Source organism: Phyllopteryx taeniolatus, chromosome 3 (assembly GCF_024500385.1).
Source record: "Phyllopteryx taeniolatus isolate TA_2022b chromosome 3, UOR_Ptae_1.2, whole genome shotgun sequence".
In the NCBI taxonomy this organism is placed as follows: Eukaryota; Metazoa; Chordata; class Actinopteri; order Syngnathiformes; family Syngnathidae; genus Phyllopteryx; species Phyllopteryx taeniolatus.
In genome coordinates this window covers 21,037,237-21,053,019 of record NC_084504.1, presented here as the reverse complement: position 1 = coordinate 21,053,019, position 15,783 = coordinate 21,037,237, and the positions used below count along the sequence as shown (strand labels likewise).

The 15,783-nt window shown below is 39.7% G+C and overlaps 1 protein-coding gene across 2 annotated transcripts; it reads left to right on the top strand.

Annotated features, from left to right (window-relative positions):
- The first annotated feature begins 255 nt into the window (after positions 1 to 255).
- Positions 256 to 11,021, top strand: paip1 (poly(A) binding protein interacting protein 1). 2 transcript variants are annotated; one of them, XM_061767513.1, is made up of 11 exons: positions 256 to 657; positions 3,485 to 3,636; positions 3,725 to 3,922; positions 5,957 to 6,069; positions 6,152 to 6,263; positions 7,719 to 7,844; positions 7,942 to 8,048; positions 8,147 to 8,261; positions 8,336 to 8,390; positions 8,577 to 8,661; positions 10,365 to 11,021. In XM_061767513.1, exons 1-11 carry the CDS (start codon positions 447 to 449, stop codon positions 10,450 to 10,452), a joined length of 1,362 nt encoding a protein of 453 aa, XP_061623497.1. In that variant the 5' UTR covers positions 256 to 446; the 3' UTR covers positions 10,453 to 11,021. The 2 variants fall into 2 exon arrangements, with proteins under 2 accessions (XP_061623497.1, XP_061623496.1); XM_061767512.1 differs by having other exon boundaries at positions 8,147 to 8,390.
- Positions 11,022 to 15,783: the final 4,762 nt, after the last annotated feature.

Here is a 15,783-nt window from a genome sequence, read left to right as displayed (position 1 = left end):
TCGAGCCATAATATATTTTGTGTTTGAGAGATTGAGAGGGTTTTATTATATGACTGTATAGGTCACATTAACGGTGGAAACGGTTTTGTAATGGTTTATCTTGGTCTCTCTCTCTCTTTTGTTTTAAATATATCACAAAAACCTGGCATTTGCGCAGAGTTGTGCGTATACTTTTAATGTCCACTGTACCCATTTACCACTTTCTTCCTGAGCTTCCACGCCACACCACTAGATGACATTAACTCGCCCTCTAATATTAAAACAGCGGGGTTGTTATCAGGAAGTGGGCCAAAAAAAAGTTAAAAATGGACTAAACCCCAACGTGAACTAACGGTAGGACGCATTGGAGCTTAAAAACAACCAAGATTTGTTAAGCGAAAACGTAATTTCCTCATTGTCTGTAGATGTTTTCTACTGAGCGGTAAAGTTGTCAAAATAAGCGGGTCATGAACGAGAATTTTAACAGAGCTCCCGGAGCTGGGAGAAGCCGAAATCTTCCAGCGGACGCCGCACACTCGAGTGCAGTTTGGGACAGCAGCAATCAATTACCATTTTTCAACCAAAGGGGACCTTTGAGACAACCTCAAACATACACAGCTCCCGGCCACTCCAACATTAGCACGGCCACTGAAAATGGCGCTGCTGCTGCTAGTGGAGGTAAGGAGCAGACAGCTGGCTAACGCTAGCTAGCTAACTACCTAGCTAGCTAGCTAACTAGCTAGCCTTTAGCTTTCGCGTTCGATTCCATGCCCTTAACTTGCACCTGTTTTGTTAGTTTAAAGTAGGCCAAAATGCGTCAGCTTTATTTAAACACGTCCCACCTTCGCACTCCCTTCGTTATGAAGCAAACGACTTAAATAAACAACGTCCAAATGTGGAAGTGTCCAGGTGAGGACAAGCCGAGGAATAACCTCGGAATTAAGATAATTTAGCATTTTCATCTTTTTTCGTAGGGGATGACGTAGCTTCAAATAAACATTTCTACTCGCTTGTCAATCATTTAATGCATAAGCACCATTTAAACGTGACGTCAAACCTACATAGAAAGTTACTAACTGTGGTAATTCTACGTTGGTGTCAGGTGACCAGTGTTGCAAAATCACTGTCAACATACTAGGCACAGGACCATCTAGTGTACAAAACTGTCATTGTACGTCTTCCATACACTGAGCAACATCTGAAAAAAAATAATAATGAAAAAGTTCAATATTTTTTGTCACTCATTTCAGAAAGTGAAACCCATACAAAGTATGTCAGAAAGGTTCCAGGACTAGTGTCATAAAATATGAATTTCAAACCCAAACTACAAGTTCTTCCCTTCAGCGTGGGCCAGACGATCAACCGGCACGTCTGCAAAGAGATCCTGTGGCGTTTGCTTCTTTCAGTGCGCTTGATGCAAGAGTTGTGGCAGGACAACAGCCTGCTTGTGATGCCATGAGAATCCAACAGTTCTTAGCCAAGAAGAACATCATCATGCTCGAGCAACCTCCCTACACACCCAATCTGGCTTTGTGCAAATTTTTTTTTCCTTTTTTCCAAGCTCAAGGGGATCATCGTGGATGACCTCAAGATGGCTGAAATGACGGCGCTGCGGATGATCCCGGAAGAATCCTTCCAGGCGTGCGCAAAGGTGTGGCAGTGAAGGCTGGGAAAGTGCGCTAGACTCGAAGGGGAAAACTTGTAGTTTGGATTTGAAATTAGGCTTTACATGATCAGCGTCTTTGGGGCCGATCAGCAAGTTTAAAAAAACGATAACCGATCCGATCACAAGCTGAAGCAATGTGTCTATTTACATGACTTGTTCATTTATTGTATATACTTGTGTACTGTATCTTCAAAATTATTCTCTAGCATTTTAGACAAAAGGTAAAACATCAATGACCTCTAGCAGCATTGAAGGATTGGCCACTGACATAAGTTTAGGTTTAAGTTTAGTTTTAGGTCAAATCAACATTACAACGTGACGAAAATAATTGGTACTAACCTGCTGTAATTAAATTACTTTATTGCAGTTAAATTTAACAAATATTGTTAATGACATGCTTACTCTTAACTTTCTCACTTTGACGCAACATGCTCCTCCTTGTGTACATTCTTCAGGTGCCCGATCAAATTTGTGTTGAATCATTTAGATGACGTTCTCCACGACGTACTTCAGTTGTGCACAGACTGCAAATAACTTGCGTGTTGTTTGTCTGAGACACCACAAAATAGTCCCACACCGTGTTTTTTCACTGGCGAGATGGAAAAAAAAAAAAAAAACTTTGTTGGCCTTCAGATAGTTACAGTACTACGCCACAAGACACGTGAGAAGGCTAAAAATAAACTAGCTTTTGGATTCATATGCGACGGCGACGCGGAGTAAATGTCTTTTGCGGAGCCGATCGATGACGTCATTGATTGGATCGGCGAATTATGACATAAAATGCTAATTATCAGCCGATACCGATCAAACCGATCAGATCGGCGTAAAGTCTATTTAAAATATATATATCTTTTGAGATACCAGTCCTGGAACATTTCTGACACACAATGAACTTGTATATTATATAGATTCATTACACATAGTGAAATATTTCAAGCCTGTATTTCTTGCAAGTTGATGACCATGGTTTACAGACAATCCTAAATTCAGTTTCTCAGAAAATTGGTATATTGTTATAAAAAGAAAAGTTCAATATTGGAAAATACATGTTATCACACCCTAATCAGCTAATTAACTCAGAACACATGCCAAAGTTAATCATTAAAGTAAATAGATTTTTTTTTTCCCCCACTAATGGAAAAAATAAATGACATAGACTTTATTCAAAGCAAGTTTTTATCTTGGGATTGCTTTATTTTTCCTGATGCCAAACAAGCTTTGGTATTTTTTATTTTTTTTATCAACCTGCATCACCTTTGACAAAACATTTTTCAGATAATGTGAAAAAAAGTGCCGACTCTTGGGGGAAAAAAAATTATTTTGTCAAAACTTACACAAACGCAATCCTTAATGAGTTTTTAAAAAAGTAAAATTTTCAAATGCTCAACAATGTAGCATAAAATGAGCCCAGGAATGCGTGTGACTACAGAAAAATATTTTCGGCTTGGAAGTACATACTTTGGGTCAAAAGTTCCTACCTGGTGATAAATCAGCTTCTGTGCAATGTACAAATGGGCACTATGTCTCTGGAAATGTTAAGCGCAATTGACTCCAAGATTGCCTTCTACAGGGCCCCTTTCTAAATCATATGGAGCACAATGTGAAAATTATTCCAGTCATGTAGTCTGTTTATTAGCTGGAATTTAATGTCACAAGTCGCTTTTTTGGTTCCGTTGATTACTCAATTTGTGAGGACCGTGCTTGTAGATCTGCTCCTTATGAAAAGTATTTCTGTTGTGAATTGATACAAAATAAATAAGATTGATTTGACTCAACATGAGATCGAGTGCAAGAGTTTTAAGCTGTCGGTGTCACCAGTCTCCTTTCTTCTACTTTCAGAGAGCAAAAGACAAAGCGTAGGCCAGCACAGTGTAAATGCCAACAGTCCTTCAGTGTCCAGGGGGTGTAATCATTTGGATTCCTTGGTTGAGTCGTCCAAACTCTCTGCCAGCGCTCCAGAGTTTGTCCCGACTGCTGTGTACCAAAATGACGTTAGTAGCATAATCACACCTTTTTTTCTTTTTTAAAACACTATCAAAATGATTTATTCATGTTTTCTTACCTTTTTCCCAATCAAAGGTCCACACCTTTTATGAGGACAACGACGACACTTTCAGCATCCCATCCTTGGCAGATATGGTCCGAGACTTCCTTTGCCACCTGAGCTCCTCACCTGGAATGTTTGAGTCGGACGTCGAACACATAACAAGTGTGCTAAATTCATATGTTACTACAGAGGTGTTGTTGGCAGAGCTGGTGGAGCTGATCTACACAGAGGTAAGGATGTTCATAGGGATGGGTACCTTTTAACATTCGAAACCGGTACTGTAGCAATTCCCAGTACCTGGCAATCGCTACCAGTAATCGATGATACCAATTTTTGGTACTTTTGTGTGTTTTTGTAGTATTGAATAATTTGTTCAATAAGAAAACCTATTTTTTTCATTTTAACATTTAATTTTCAATATATAAACTTTGACAAATCTAAATTTAAAACAAATGAGCAAAAGAGGATGATGTAAAAATAAAGGTACAGTATTTTACAAATAAGTATAAATAGTATTACAAAGTGCAGAGCAAAGTTACTTGCAATGAACAGCACAAGGAACAGAGATAAACAATAATTGTACTGGTCGGTACCAAAAAAAAAGTAGCAATTTCGGTACCCATCCGTACATGTTCATTCGTGGTTTTGCTCCTCATTATCTTTAACTTTATGGATTGTGTCTCCAATACGTCGCTCGCGAGCTAGCTTATAGCTCTCCAGGCCATTTCCAGTAGCTCACCAAGGAGACAAAATACAATTGCACACATTTGATTTGTCACTTGCTAAAACCAATCTAAATTCCCATCCAATCAGAATCACTCGTTACACACAATTTCAGCACGCAACAGTTTCTTTGAAAGTAGTCAACATGTGCTTGTTGGTGAATATTATTTTGAGTTTTTATACAGGAGTGTTTAATTTTTGAACTGCAGTGCTACCTCAGCTCAACTTACGAGTACACCATCCTACACGTTTTTTGAGATAAAAGTCGTTGCTCAGCTGTTTTTTTTTTTTTTTTTTTGTAGTTACGTGTGCACTTCAAAACCTCCCACTTTTTTTTTTTTCTTGCTGTAAATTATCCCTCAGTATGGCTCCCAAGAAAATGAAAAGTGCAAGTGATTGTTCTATTAAGAAGCTGAAGTTTTTGGAATGCAACCTCCATTGAGACACGAGTGATTCGAGTTACAAGCATGGTCACAGAAGGATTTAAAGTTGTAAGTCAAGGCCCTATTGTATTAAAATGCACATACAATTGTACCCAATTTTAAATAAAAAACAAACAAACAAATAAATAGATAAAATGTGTTTTTGTGCGTTTTGGTAAATATTTGAGTTATCATACGGGAAGGTTTCTCTTTCCAGTACTAAAATTAACACCATCAATCAGCGACCAATTAACAGGTGTACAGTGGAACCTCAATTTAACGGACTAATAGGGGGGAGGGGTCGTCCGTCAACTTTTTTCGTTTCCTAAAACTCCTAGTACAGTGAAAAATTATTGTACATAAATGTAAGCTTACCTAAACTTACCTTTAAACATTGCTGTGATGGTCTAGTACTGCCATGAAAGTGCCGTAATCGCTGGTGCGTGGGAGGGGTGATAATGGCATGCTGGTGGGAGAAAGTTGGAGCACCTCAAGTAAACAACAGCGTCACCGAAATACATTAAACGGTCTCTGTCTGTTGATTGCGCCATTGTGGCACCTAGGGTTTGGCATCATTTGAATTTGAGCGATTCCGGTTCCTTAGTGGCGGCATGGTGGACGACTGGTTAGAGCGGCTGCCTCACAGTTCTGAGGACCGGGGTTCAATACCGGACCCCGCTTGTGTGGAGTTTGCATGTTCTCCCTGTGCCTGCGTGGGTTTTCTCCGTTCCAATCGATTCGCGATGCCTAGTGGCACCAGTAAACCGCAGCAACCAATTCTTGAGCTCATGGACTTATTAGCCCATTGCATGGGGCGGTTTAAGTACCAATCAGACACCATCAATCTGTTTCTGTCTGTTAAATCCGAAGTCCGATGTTTCCAGATCCGCAAAATTGAGGTTCCACTGTATAATATAAAAAAATATATATAAATACATATTATTGGTATATTTAAGTTATTTTACACAATATGAATCCTGTATTACCATTATTGAATGTTAATTTATGTTACTAAACATGAATAGGTCTCTGGCACGTTCTCTATGTAAAAGTATCTCACAGATGCTCAAATGTTGGAGACCCCTCGTTTACAGTGATTTAATGTCCTTTTCATTGCAGTCCACCGCCATTCCCAACTTCGCTTACACAGGCGCACGCCTTTGTAACTATCTGTCCCATCATCTCAACCTCAGCCCACCCAGCGGTAACTTTCGTCAGCTGCTCCTGCTAAAGTAAAATACCCTTCTATGATAGAGTCCCCGGTAGTTACACCCAACCACACACACTCAACAAAAAAAGCATTGCGTGTTGCAGGTGTCACAAAGAATTTGAGCAGAGCGATGTCGCCTTGCAAGGGGACTCTGACACACAGAAGAAGTTCCATGCTTTTGTGCTCTTTCTTGGAGAACTCTACCTACATCTGGAGGTAAGAATTTCTGTTTTGTGCATGTGTGAATGGCCATCCATCCATTTTCTGGAGCGCTTGTCCTCAGGGTCGCGGGTGAGCTGAAGCCTATCACAGCTGACTTTAGGCGAGAGTCGGGGTCCGCCCTGGACTGGTCGCCAGCCAATTGCAGGGCACATGCAGACAAACAACCAGTCACACTCACTATGGAGACTTTAGAGTGATCAATTAACTTGCATGTTTTTAGTGGGAGGATGGGAGGAAGCCAGAGTACCCAGAGAAAACCCATGCACTCATGAGGAGAACATGCAAACTGCACACAGCACGATTCAAACCCCAAACTTGTGAACTCAGAGGCAGACGTGCTAATCACTAGCTCATCGTGCTCCTGGTGTGTGAAATGTTACTGCTTCTCTTCTAATTATGGCTTGTTTCTACATGATGCTTTAATCACAGCTTTACTTTATTGACCAGTTAAAATGCAAACAAAAGTAAATAATGTACTGTACGTTCTGTGGTACACAGAGCTCACTTATGTGCGCCCACTGATTTTAAATATGCATGTGAATCTGAATGGCTGTCCGTCTCTGTTGCCTGAGTGCGACGGGCGACCACTGCACTTTTCTCCCACAGTCAAATCGGAGAGGCTCCAGCATCCCTGCGACTCTGAACAGGATACAAGATAATGAATGTATGGATAACTAATGGCCAGTATGGAAGGAGATGTGATTAGCACGTGTGCCTCAACAGTCAAAAGGTTTTGGGTAGGGATGGGTATCGAGAATCGGTGGGAAGCCATTTCAAAGTTAATGAAACCTTGGAATCTATTATTAGCTGAATTTTTCTAGTGATTCCCTTATCGATTCTATTTGAATTGATGACATCGTTTTGCGCAGTGTACGCATTGCATGGATCAGCCGGCATTCTCACAACTACTAACTAACGTGTGTTTTATTTTATTTTATTCATTTCCAGTCCCCTGGAGGATTTTTCTCCCCCAAACTACGAATTTCAGAATCAATAAAGAATTGAATCGTTAGGCAGTATCGAAAATGGAAACGTAAAAATGTCATCAATTCCCATCCCTAGTTCTGGGTTTGAATCTTGACTGAGGCGATTTCTCTGGCAACTCCGGCTTCCTTCCACATTCCAAACAGGCATGGCCCATGAAGAGTTAAAATTGCCCATAGGTGTAAATGTGAGTATGAATGGTTGTTGTTTGTCTATATATATATATATATATATATATATATATATATATTATATATAATATAATATATATAATATATATATATATATATATATATATATATTATATATAATATAATATATATATTATATATATATAATATATATATATATATATTATATATATATATATATATATATATAAAAAATATACCCTGCGAGTCAGTGAACAGTCAAAACACGTTGCAGTGTCAGGTGTGGAAAGGCATTTCAATCTGTGTTGTTTAGATAAAGAGTGGCAAAGGAGCTCTAAATCGAGCTAATGTCCTTCTGGTCGCATTGAAAGACCTGTTGAACACTCTGCTCTCCAGTCCTGTGGATGCAAACATCATCTGTGCTGTCAAACTGCTCAAGGTTCTCAAGCTTTATTGACTTATTCTTCAAGATTTTATTTAGCAATTGCTGTATTAGTAAATATAATGAGGATTTTTTTTTTCTTCACTTTTTGAAGCTGACAGGTTCCGCCTTGGACGATGCTTGGAAAGAAAGAGGAAACCCATTCATGGAAGAGCTGATCCACAGGATAGAAACTATTGTGCTGGATGCCACATGCAGTAGGTGTGTGCTTGTATACAGCTCAACGTCTTGTATCAACAGGGAAGACAATGCAGCACTACATAGCAGAGCAGAATGATAAAGTATACATTCCTCTTCAGGGATGTCCGACAAATGCTACTAAAGCTCGTGGAGCTGAGGTCTAGTGACTGGGGAAGAGTGTGCGCTGCAGCGGCCAGCAATGCTACGCCTGACAACGACCCCAACTACTTCATGGTGAATGTGCTGTGTACTGTACTGCGCCTCCTTTATTCGTTACATAAACCTGTTATCCCTGCTTTTTCTGACAGAACGAGCCCACGTTCTACACAGAGGACGGCACTCCTTTTACAGCAGCAGACCCAGGTAAGAATGTGGCATATCAGTGGAGGAGCTGCCCGAGACGAAGTAACCTGATTTAGACAGATTTTTGTGACGTTTCTTGTTAAAAAAAAAAAAATACATTTATGCTCGTCTCACCCTGTTTTCTCTGCACAAGAAGTCGAGAAGATCTGCTGATACTCCTCTAAATGGGACTATTTTGTTTCACAGAATACGCTGAGAAATACCAGGAGCTCATGGAAAAGCAAGACTATTTCCATGATTTTGGTGGGGAAAATGAAGCTGAAAATGATGAGTAAGTACTTGTATCCCAATTGTTTTTCTTGTATTGTTTGGTATTAACACCATCTCTTCAGTTCCTTCCTTAGCCAGTTGGGGTATAGATGTTCAATATTCTTTATAAATAAAAGTTAATTGTTGTTAAAAAGGATGTACTTGAATTATTACGCTCTAATATCTTTATCAATAGCAGAAGAAAAAAAAAACTCTACTACTGTTTATCGTGATATTTTGGGGGAAAATATATCCTAAAAAATTTGCTATCATGGCAGGGCAAAATATAATATAATGAAAGAGAGCAAGAGCAATGGATAACACAAAAAATATTTTACAAACAGTATAAAAAAATAGAGTAACAACTGTAATAAAAATCTGCACTATCGCAGGACTGCGCAGCAAGAACCGTGATATAGCGGAGGGTTACTGTATCTCTATTCCACGATGATAAGTTGCAGGGACTCATCGTTCCAAGGCTAGGACTCATTGTTTCAAGACATGTGCATCCTGGGACTCACATAGTTTGAAGTGGAAAATTATCAATAGAATAAAAAGGTTGTTGAACTTAAATATACAATTGTTTATTTTAGTAAGATGTTTTATTACAACAAAATCAACCATTTTTTAAAATTAGATGAAGATAGTTTTTAAAAAAAGTAAAGATTGTTAAACATGAATACATTTAATGAATCCATTTTATATATGTGGCTTGCAGGCCATAGTTTGCTCCATGTCACAGTTAACAAGGTAGAAAAACATATCTATGATCGCCTACACATGGTAACGTATCAAGTCAAGTTTATTTGTATAGCAATTATTTACAAAAAAGTCTCAAAGGACTTCATGGACCCACAGTTGACAGATTGACATCATCCCCTGATTTAAACCCCCAAATGGGCAAGAAAGAACTTCAAACCCCATTTGGAGAGGAGAAAAAAGAAACCTTGAGAAGGGAGCACTGGTTGAAGGGATCTCCCTTCTAGGATGACTACCCTGCAATGGATGTCAACATGTATCACGTAGTATGGTGCTGTGCAATATTAGCTAAAACACCATGAAAGTCAATTTAAAGAGATTTGAAATACCACAGCTGGATGCCATAAGGGAAGTCCTTCTTAGGACCTGGCCCAGTCTGTCGATACAGAATCCACCACAGCAACGCTTCCAGGGAAGTGGTCCACCTCAGATCATCACCACCTAGCCCCCTCTCCAAGTAGGAGAGTCGGGGGAAGAGAGAGGCCTACATGTAGTTTAACCAATTTTAATTTAATACAGCCTACCATCACTAGTTAGAAGATATTGCAATGCCCCTGCTAGTGTTCAAGGATGGGCACCACTGCTGGTGCACTTTCAATTCAGTTGCTTTATTGAACAAACAGTATGTAAGCAAACATGTAATAAGTACATTCATAAGGGTCCGGCCTTCTAAAGCCATACACATTCAAAGTCACAGGTACTACAGTACAACGTGAGCTGGTGACCCCAAGTGTACAACTACAGCAAAAACCTGCACCACAGGTGCACGTCACCATATTTAATAATGCAAAATCAGTTTTTCTCTGAGTAATCGATGAGCTACGATTGATTCAGTTTAGCAGTAGGTTGCAAAAGAGGTGCAAGATCACTCATGAATGCCTCTGTTATATTGCACAGGAAGGCCACGTGTAGCTTGGTGATTGTGGAAAAAATGTGTAATATAGTGTGCTGTTGTTGTGTTCACAGATACGACTTTGACGACGAGATGGATCCCGAAATCGAAGAAGCCTTTGAAAATTTCTGTTTAGAGTCTGAGAGGAAACGACAGCAATGACATCAGCGGCCATCTTGAGTACTTTGTATAAAGTTGTGAAGCAAAACACGCTACTGTCTCATAACCTCCAAATATTATTTGACTGTAAACAATAAGCAATTTAACAAAGCTGTTTATAGGTGCACTTCTTACACTTTGTTTCCAGTCAGAGTAGATTAGAAAAGGCAGACAATCGATATGATGATTTAAGAAAAAGAAAAAAAAAGTTGAGCTACTAATAGTTCCTTTGTTCCTGGACACTCCCATTGTTTGTTTCGTTTTGCCAGAAGTCTTTTAGCCATCTTGAAAATAGTTTGAGCCCATAATAACCACCAAGAGGGACATAGAGTGCTGTGGTGTTTGTTTTTCTCAAATGTTTCCAATTTTTTTTTTCAAAGTGCACAAGTCTTGGTGAGCATTAGAAATCTGTAAGATATATATAAGATCCTGAATGTAGGCCTCAATCAGTGGTTAAAATCCACTTCATTAAGCGTTTGTTGTCATCTGAGACTCGAGGCCGTGATGGTCTTTTATAGCGTGCGCATTTTATTTATAATATTGTTTGCCTGCAATAAAATCTTTATAATGTGGCATTTTGTTAGTTGTGTCTTCTGTTTGTATGCATGTATTGATTTATTACAGTAAATGTACTTTTACATTATTATTAGAACTATTAATTGTTTTGTAACCTGTACTTGTATGTGTGTGGGGGATCTGTCACTTCCTGTGGAGGATTGAGACTCCACTCTGCCATAATTCCAGTAATAACATTATTTGTTGCATGATTATCTGTAGAGGCAAACGCCTGCACCACTTTGCTGTTCAGTAATTCAAGATAGTTTGCTTTTCTTTCGCTACCCCGATCGCTTATCAACACCACGTGGAATGTGATTAACGTTCCGTAACACAATACGAACCATTTGCTTCTGCAGAAATCAAGTTGTAACGTTCTGTGTTTGCCATCGATGGGCTCCAAATAGCCTTAGAAATTAACTTTAGTGCCCCAAGCAGTCATCTCGGTCAAAAAATAAAGGCTGATTTGTGTGTTTTTGCTTTGCAGTGAATACGGTTTAAAGTTGGAAGTTGGTAGCATTGTTGTGCTTGGCTCGTCATATTGAAACTGCATTATGTAATTTGCTCTTTGCACTCTATGAATGCATTGTCTAACATAGTAGTCTCGCCACGCAGCGCTATTTGTATATCTATTGTTGACCAATACTGGCCAATCATGTCAGAGTAGCATCTGCCCCACTTGCACACTGACTGAGGAGTATCTGCAACATTTGCACAATCAACACTGTCCCAGGTTATCGTGCTACTAGTGACTTTAAACTGCATACACTCCTTGAAGTCTCGACGTACTCTAAGTGCTAGAGGACTTTGCATCTTTTTTCCACAATTGACAAAACAAAAACAAAAATTGAGCCGGCATTACCAGATAACTAGCAACCCTTTATTGCTCAGTGACTGTTTTTCTCAATGTCTTTATGTCTCAAAAGTGTTCTCTGTCAATTGACTGTTGACGGGTCCAACTAGCGTAGACAAATTCCTTGTGTTTTTTTGGACATACTTTGCAAATAAAGATGATTCTGATATAAACATTGTACAGATGTTCTCTCTTTCAGTTGGAGAAAACGCAAGCATAACTGCAGCCAGTCTAACTTTGGAAGTGGTTCGAGCGCGCCCTCTGTTGGCAATTGAATGGAACGTCGGCTCTAAATTTACTCGAGGTGAGATAAAACCTAAGGTTCTGCACATTGGTGCATAAAAAAAAAAACACTTCAAAGTAATATGTTTGCATGTCGGCTTGCCCATTATCAGCCACCAGACTGTTGGGAATTATGTACGATCTGCAACATTTACGTTCCATCTATGAGGGGCTGTTCTAGACAAATCAGGATTCCCTCTCACACACACTACTGATTTTTTTGTGTGCACAAATACATCTACTGAAACATGACACATTACTGATGCTCATACAGAATACTGAAACGTCACACACTACTGAAATTAGTTTGTCTGATATACTGAAATATGCGTTTCAGTTGTGTATATGTATATCATATATAACATTTCTCTAGTTGAGTTTCAATAGTGTTTATGAGCAGTACAAACACTTATGAAATGTTCTCAAACAAACTGAAAAGGTTTTGCTCATAGACAACTGAAACACGGTCACAAACACTACTGAAATCTTCTCACCCATCTGTCTAATATACTGAAGTGTGTGTGTGTGTGTGTGTGAGAGAGAGAGAGGTAATCTTGAATTATGTCCCTAATGGCACTTCCTGTGCATGTAAAATAATATTATATGCATAATGTCCTCCACATATCAGCCATAATGTGCAGTCTCTGAGTCATAAGGCCGTGTGAGCCTGCTCTTTTGTGGGTGCACAATAAGATAGAACAGTCACATGGGTCAGCAAATAAGTGCAAAAGAGGGATTAGTGCAGTGTTGCAATCCATTCACCCAGAGCTCCTACAGTGTGTGTGTGTGTTTTGTAAATTGTGGCTGTAAAACTCTTAAATGAATGGCTGAATGTCCAAAGCAACCAATTTAATTCCTTTCACAGCTAATCCAAAAGCAGAGTGAGCAAAAATACAGTCAATATACTGTATGGCAACGACCAGAATTGAACATAGACTTTGAACAAAAAGTCTAAATAAACTTTACAAAATAAAAAAGCTTTCTGTTGAATGGAGACAGCATCAAGATTTGAATGGTCAATTTATAGTTTATGAGGGTACAGTGACAAAAGTGTATGATTGTCGATGAACCAATCCTACAACCAACATAGAGACAAAGTCTGCTGATAAAAAGCCAGACTGGTGACTCAGAGGGGATTTTGAATGGCTTGCCTACATTGTTGCATTATGTGGGGCCCACATAACAAATTTGTATCACTCAACGTGAGTCAACAACCTAAGATATAACAGTGATCATGATGGCAGAAATATTGTACATTTATACAATGCTGTATCTGCTAAGAAACCCCCCTACGTACATAGGAAACTATGGAAGTCCGAACAAACACTCCTCTTCCTGAGGAAGTTGAAACAGATCCAGACTTCATTATATAGGGCAACAATGCCATTGTATGGCTATTGGTTGTGGGTTTGGAGCATCATCTGGATGAAGCTTCCAAACTTGCTTGACCTCACTCCCTCTGTAGGGGGGAGGGGGGTTAAAGAACTTGGATGGCAGTTCACAGACAAGCTGCTGACTCAAGCATTTTGTCATCCATGAAGTTTGGGAAGAAGAAAACTGAAGCAAGAGGAAAAAAGTGACCAAAAGAATGGACATGTGTGACTTGTGTGCTGCTACAGCTATTTGGGTTCTAGGCAATGGGCATTGGTAGTGTAGTGATTCACATAGCGGACTTTGCTGTAGCAGAATTCCCAGTCAGTGTGCTCTTAGAAGAGAGTAGAATACAAAAATACAACCCCAATTCCAATGAAGTTGGGACATTGTGTTAAACATAAATAAAAACAGAATACAATGATTTGCAATTCATGTTCAACCTATATTTCATTGAATACACTACAAAGACAAGATATTTAATGTTCAAACTGATAAATTTTATTGTTTTTAGCAAATAATCATTAACTTAGAATTTTATGGCTGCAACACGTTCCAAAAAAAGCTGGGACAGGTGGATAATTTGTCAGGGATGTTAAATGTGCAAAGTAAACAATACTAGAGTAAATAACAAACTGGTTCAAAATCTACTTACATGACAGGCACTATTTCAGATTTTGCATGCCACAGAAAGGACATCACGTGGGGTCCACCAAGGGTCTACTCGCAGAAATTAGAGTGGCTACCTGTGTGGAAATGTTTAAATCTCGATTTGGGACTTATTTTTACACTTTCGCATTTGGTTAAAGAACATCTAGCATGCAACTCGTCTCTCCCCCTGACTCACAGCTGACATCTGGATTTTGGTCTGTTTTACTGCCGTTTCTCCTCTTTTCCTCCCCCATCCTCTCCTGCTCAGCGATGGATTTTTCTGGGGTTTTTTTGTTTTTTTTTCGTATCCTTGATTGTGAAAACTTGGAACTACCTGTACCTTTAAAGCCAAGGAAGGGTCAGACAGTTAAGTCCATAAATCAGTCCTATGGGGGTGCCTTAGACCGTGATGGTCAGAGTTCACCTCGATAATGAGACAAATGTTCTTGGCTGACTTGTCTGAGTAGCTCACCACCTGGTTTATAGTCCATTCATAGCTTACAAACAGAACGGGCAGTTGTATATCCGTTCTCAATGCCACTTCATGACTTGGGCTGAATCATTAACAGAAGTTGTGTTTGTCTGCGCTTTCTGCCCCCCCCCCCCTGAGATGTTTTACACGCATGGACACTAGTGTGAGACAGGCTGTTGAGTAACTTTACCACACTTCATCCTCCCTTGGCAAGCTGTGCATGCATTTCATGTAATAAGATTAGCTAATATCTGACGTACATCCTCCCTACATGGTCGTTTTCTGTCAAATGACAATGTCATAAAATTCACTTTACTCAATCATTTTAAGTGGTCCTTAAAGCCCTCGGATGATGACAATCTAAGTGAGCAAAGTCTGAAAAAGAACACAAAAAGCCCTTCCCTCACTATCACCACTAAGGGCATTCTTGAGAGTCCCTGAGATAGAAAAACGAGCTAAAACCACGTGTGAATCACAGTCTTTTTAGTCACTTCCCAACTGAAGTCATCTCACATTTGCTCAGTCAACTTTAATCCTACACATCAACAAGTAACTCGTCTTCTTCTTAAGGCCCCTATACATGATAAGAGCCCAATTCCACGATGCACAGTGCATGACAAAGACGTTTTTGTTAAAACTCTATAGTGTCCGAGCTTTGATGACGTCATCAGGCTTGCGTCATCCAGAACACTGCAGGAGGGAATGCAGCAACTCCAAAAAGTCTTCCTCAAATGATGCATTCAATAATCAGAATCTGAGGTTTGCGGAAGTGATTACGCAACTGAAGTGGCCATTGAGCAAGTTGTCCATTGCTGCTTCTACTGAAATATTCTGATGGGATTATACACAATCACTGGGACACTTTTTTTTTTAGAATCATCTTTTATTGTCATGAACATGCATGCATGCACACGAAATTTGTTCTCTGCATTTAACCCATCACCGTGAACACATGCACATGTTAGTGGAACACACTGGAGCAGGGGGCAGCTGAAGCGCCCGGGGAGCATTTCGGGGTATCAGTGTCTTGCTCAAGGACACCACAGCCGTGAGTCCGGGGGATGTTGGCGGATGGTCCAGTCAGGGTTTTGAACCTAGGTCCCCCACGGTGGCAGGCGATGATCTTAACCATTGGGCCACGACTTCATTG

Bases quoted from the DNA above. Each gene is read 5' to 3' on its own strand.
- paip1 (XM_061767512.1), top strand. From the start codon at position 447: ATGAACGAGAATTTTAACAGAGCTCCCGGAGCTGGGAGAAGCCGAAAT. The intron at 6,264-7,718 runs GTAAGAATTTCT...TGTGTTGTTTAG, and splicing joins AACTCTACCTACATCTGGAG to ATAAAGAGTGGCAAAGGAGC. The intron at 7,845-7,941 runs GTTCTCAAGCTT...CACTTTTTGAAG, and splicing joins GTGCTGTCAAACTGCTCAAG to CTGACAGGTTCCGCCTTGGA.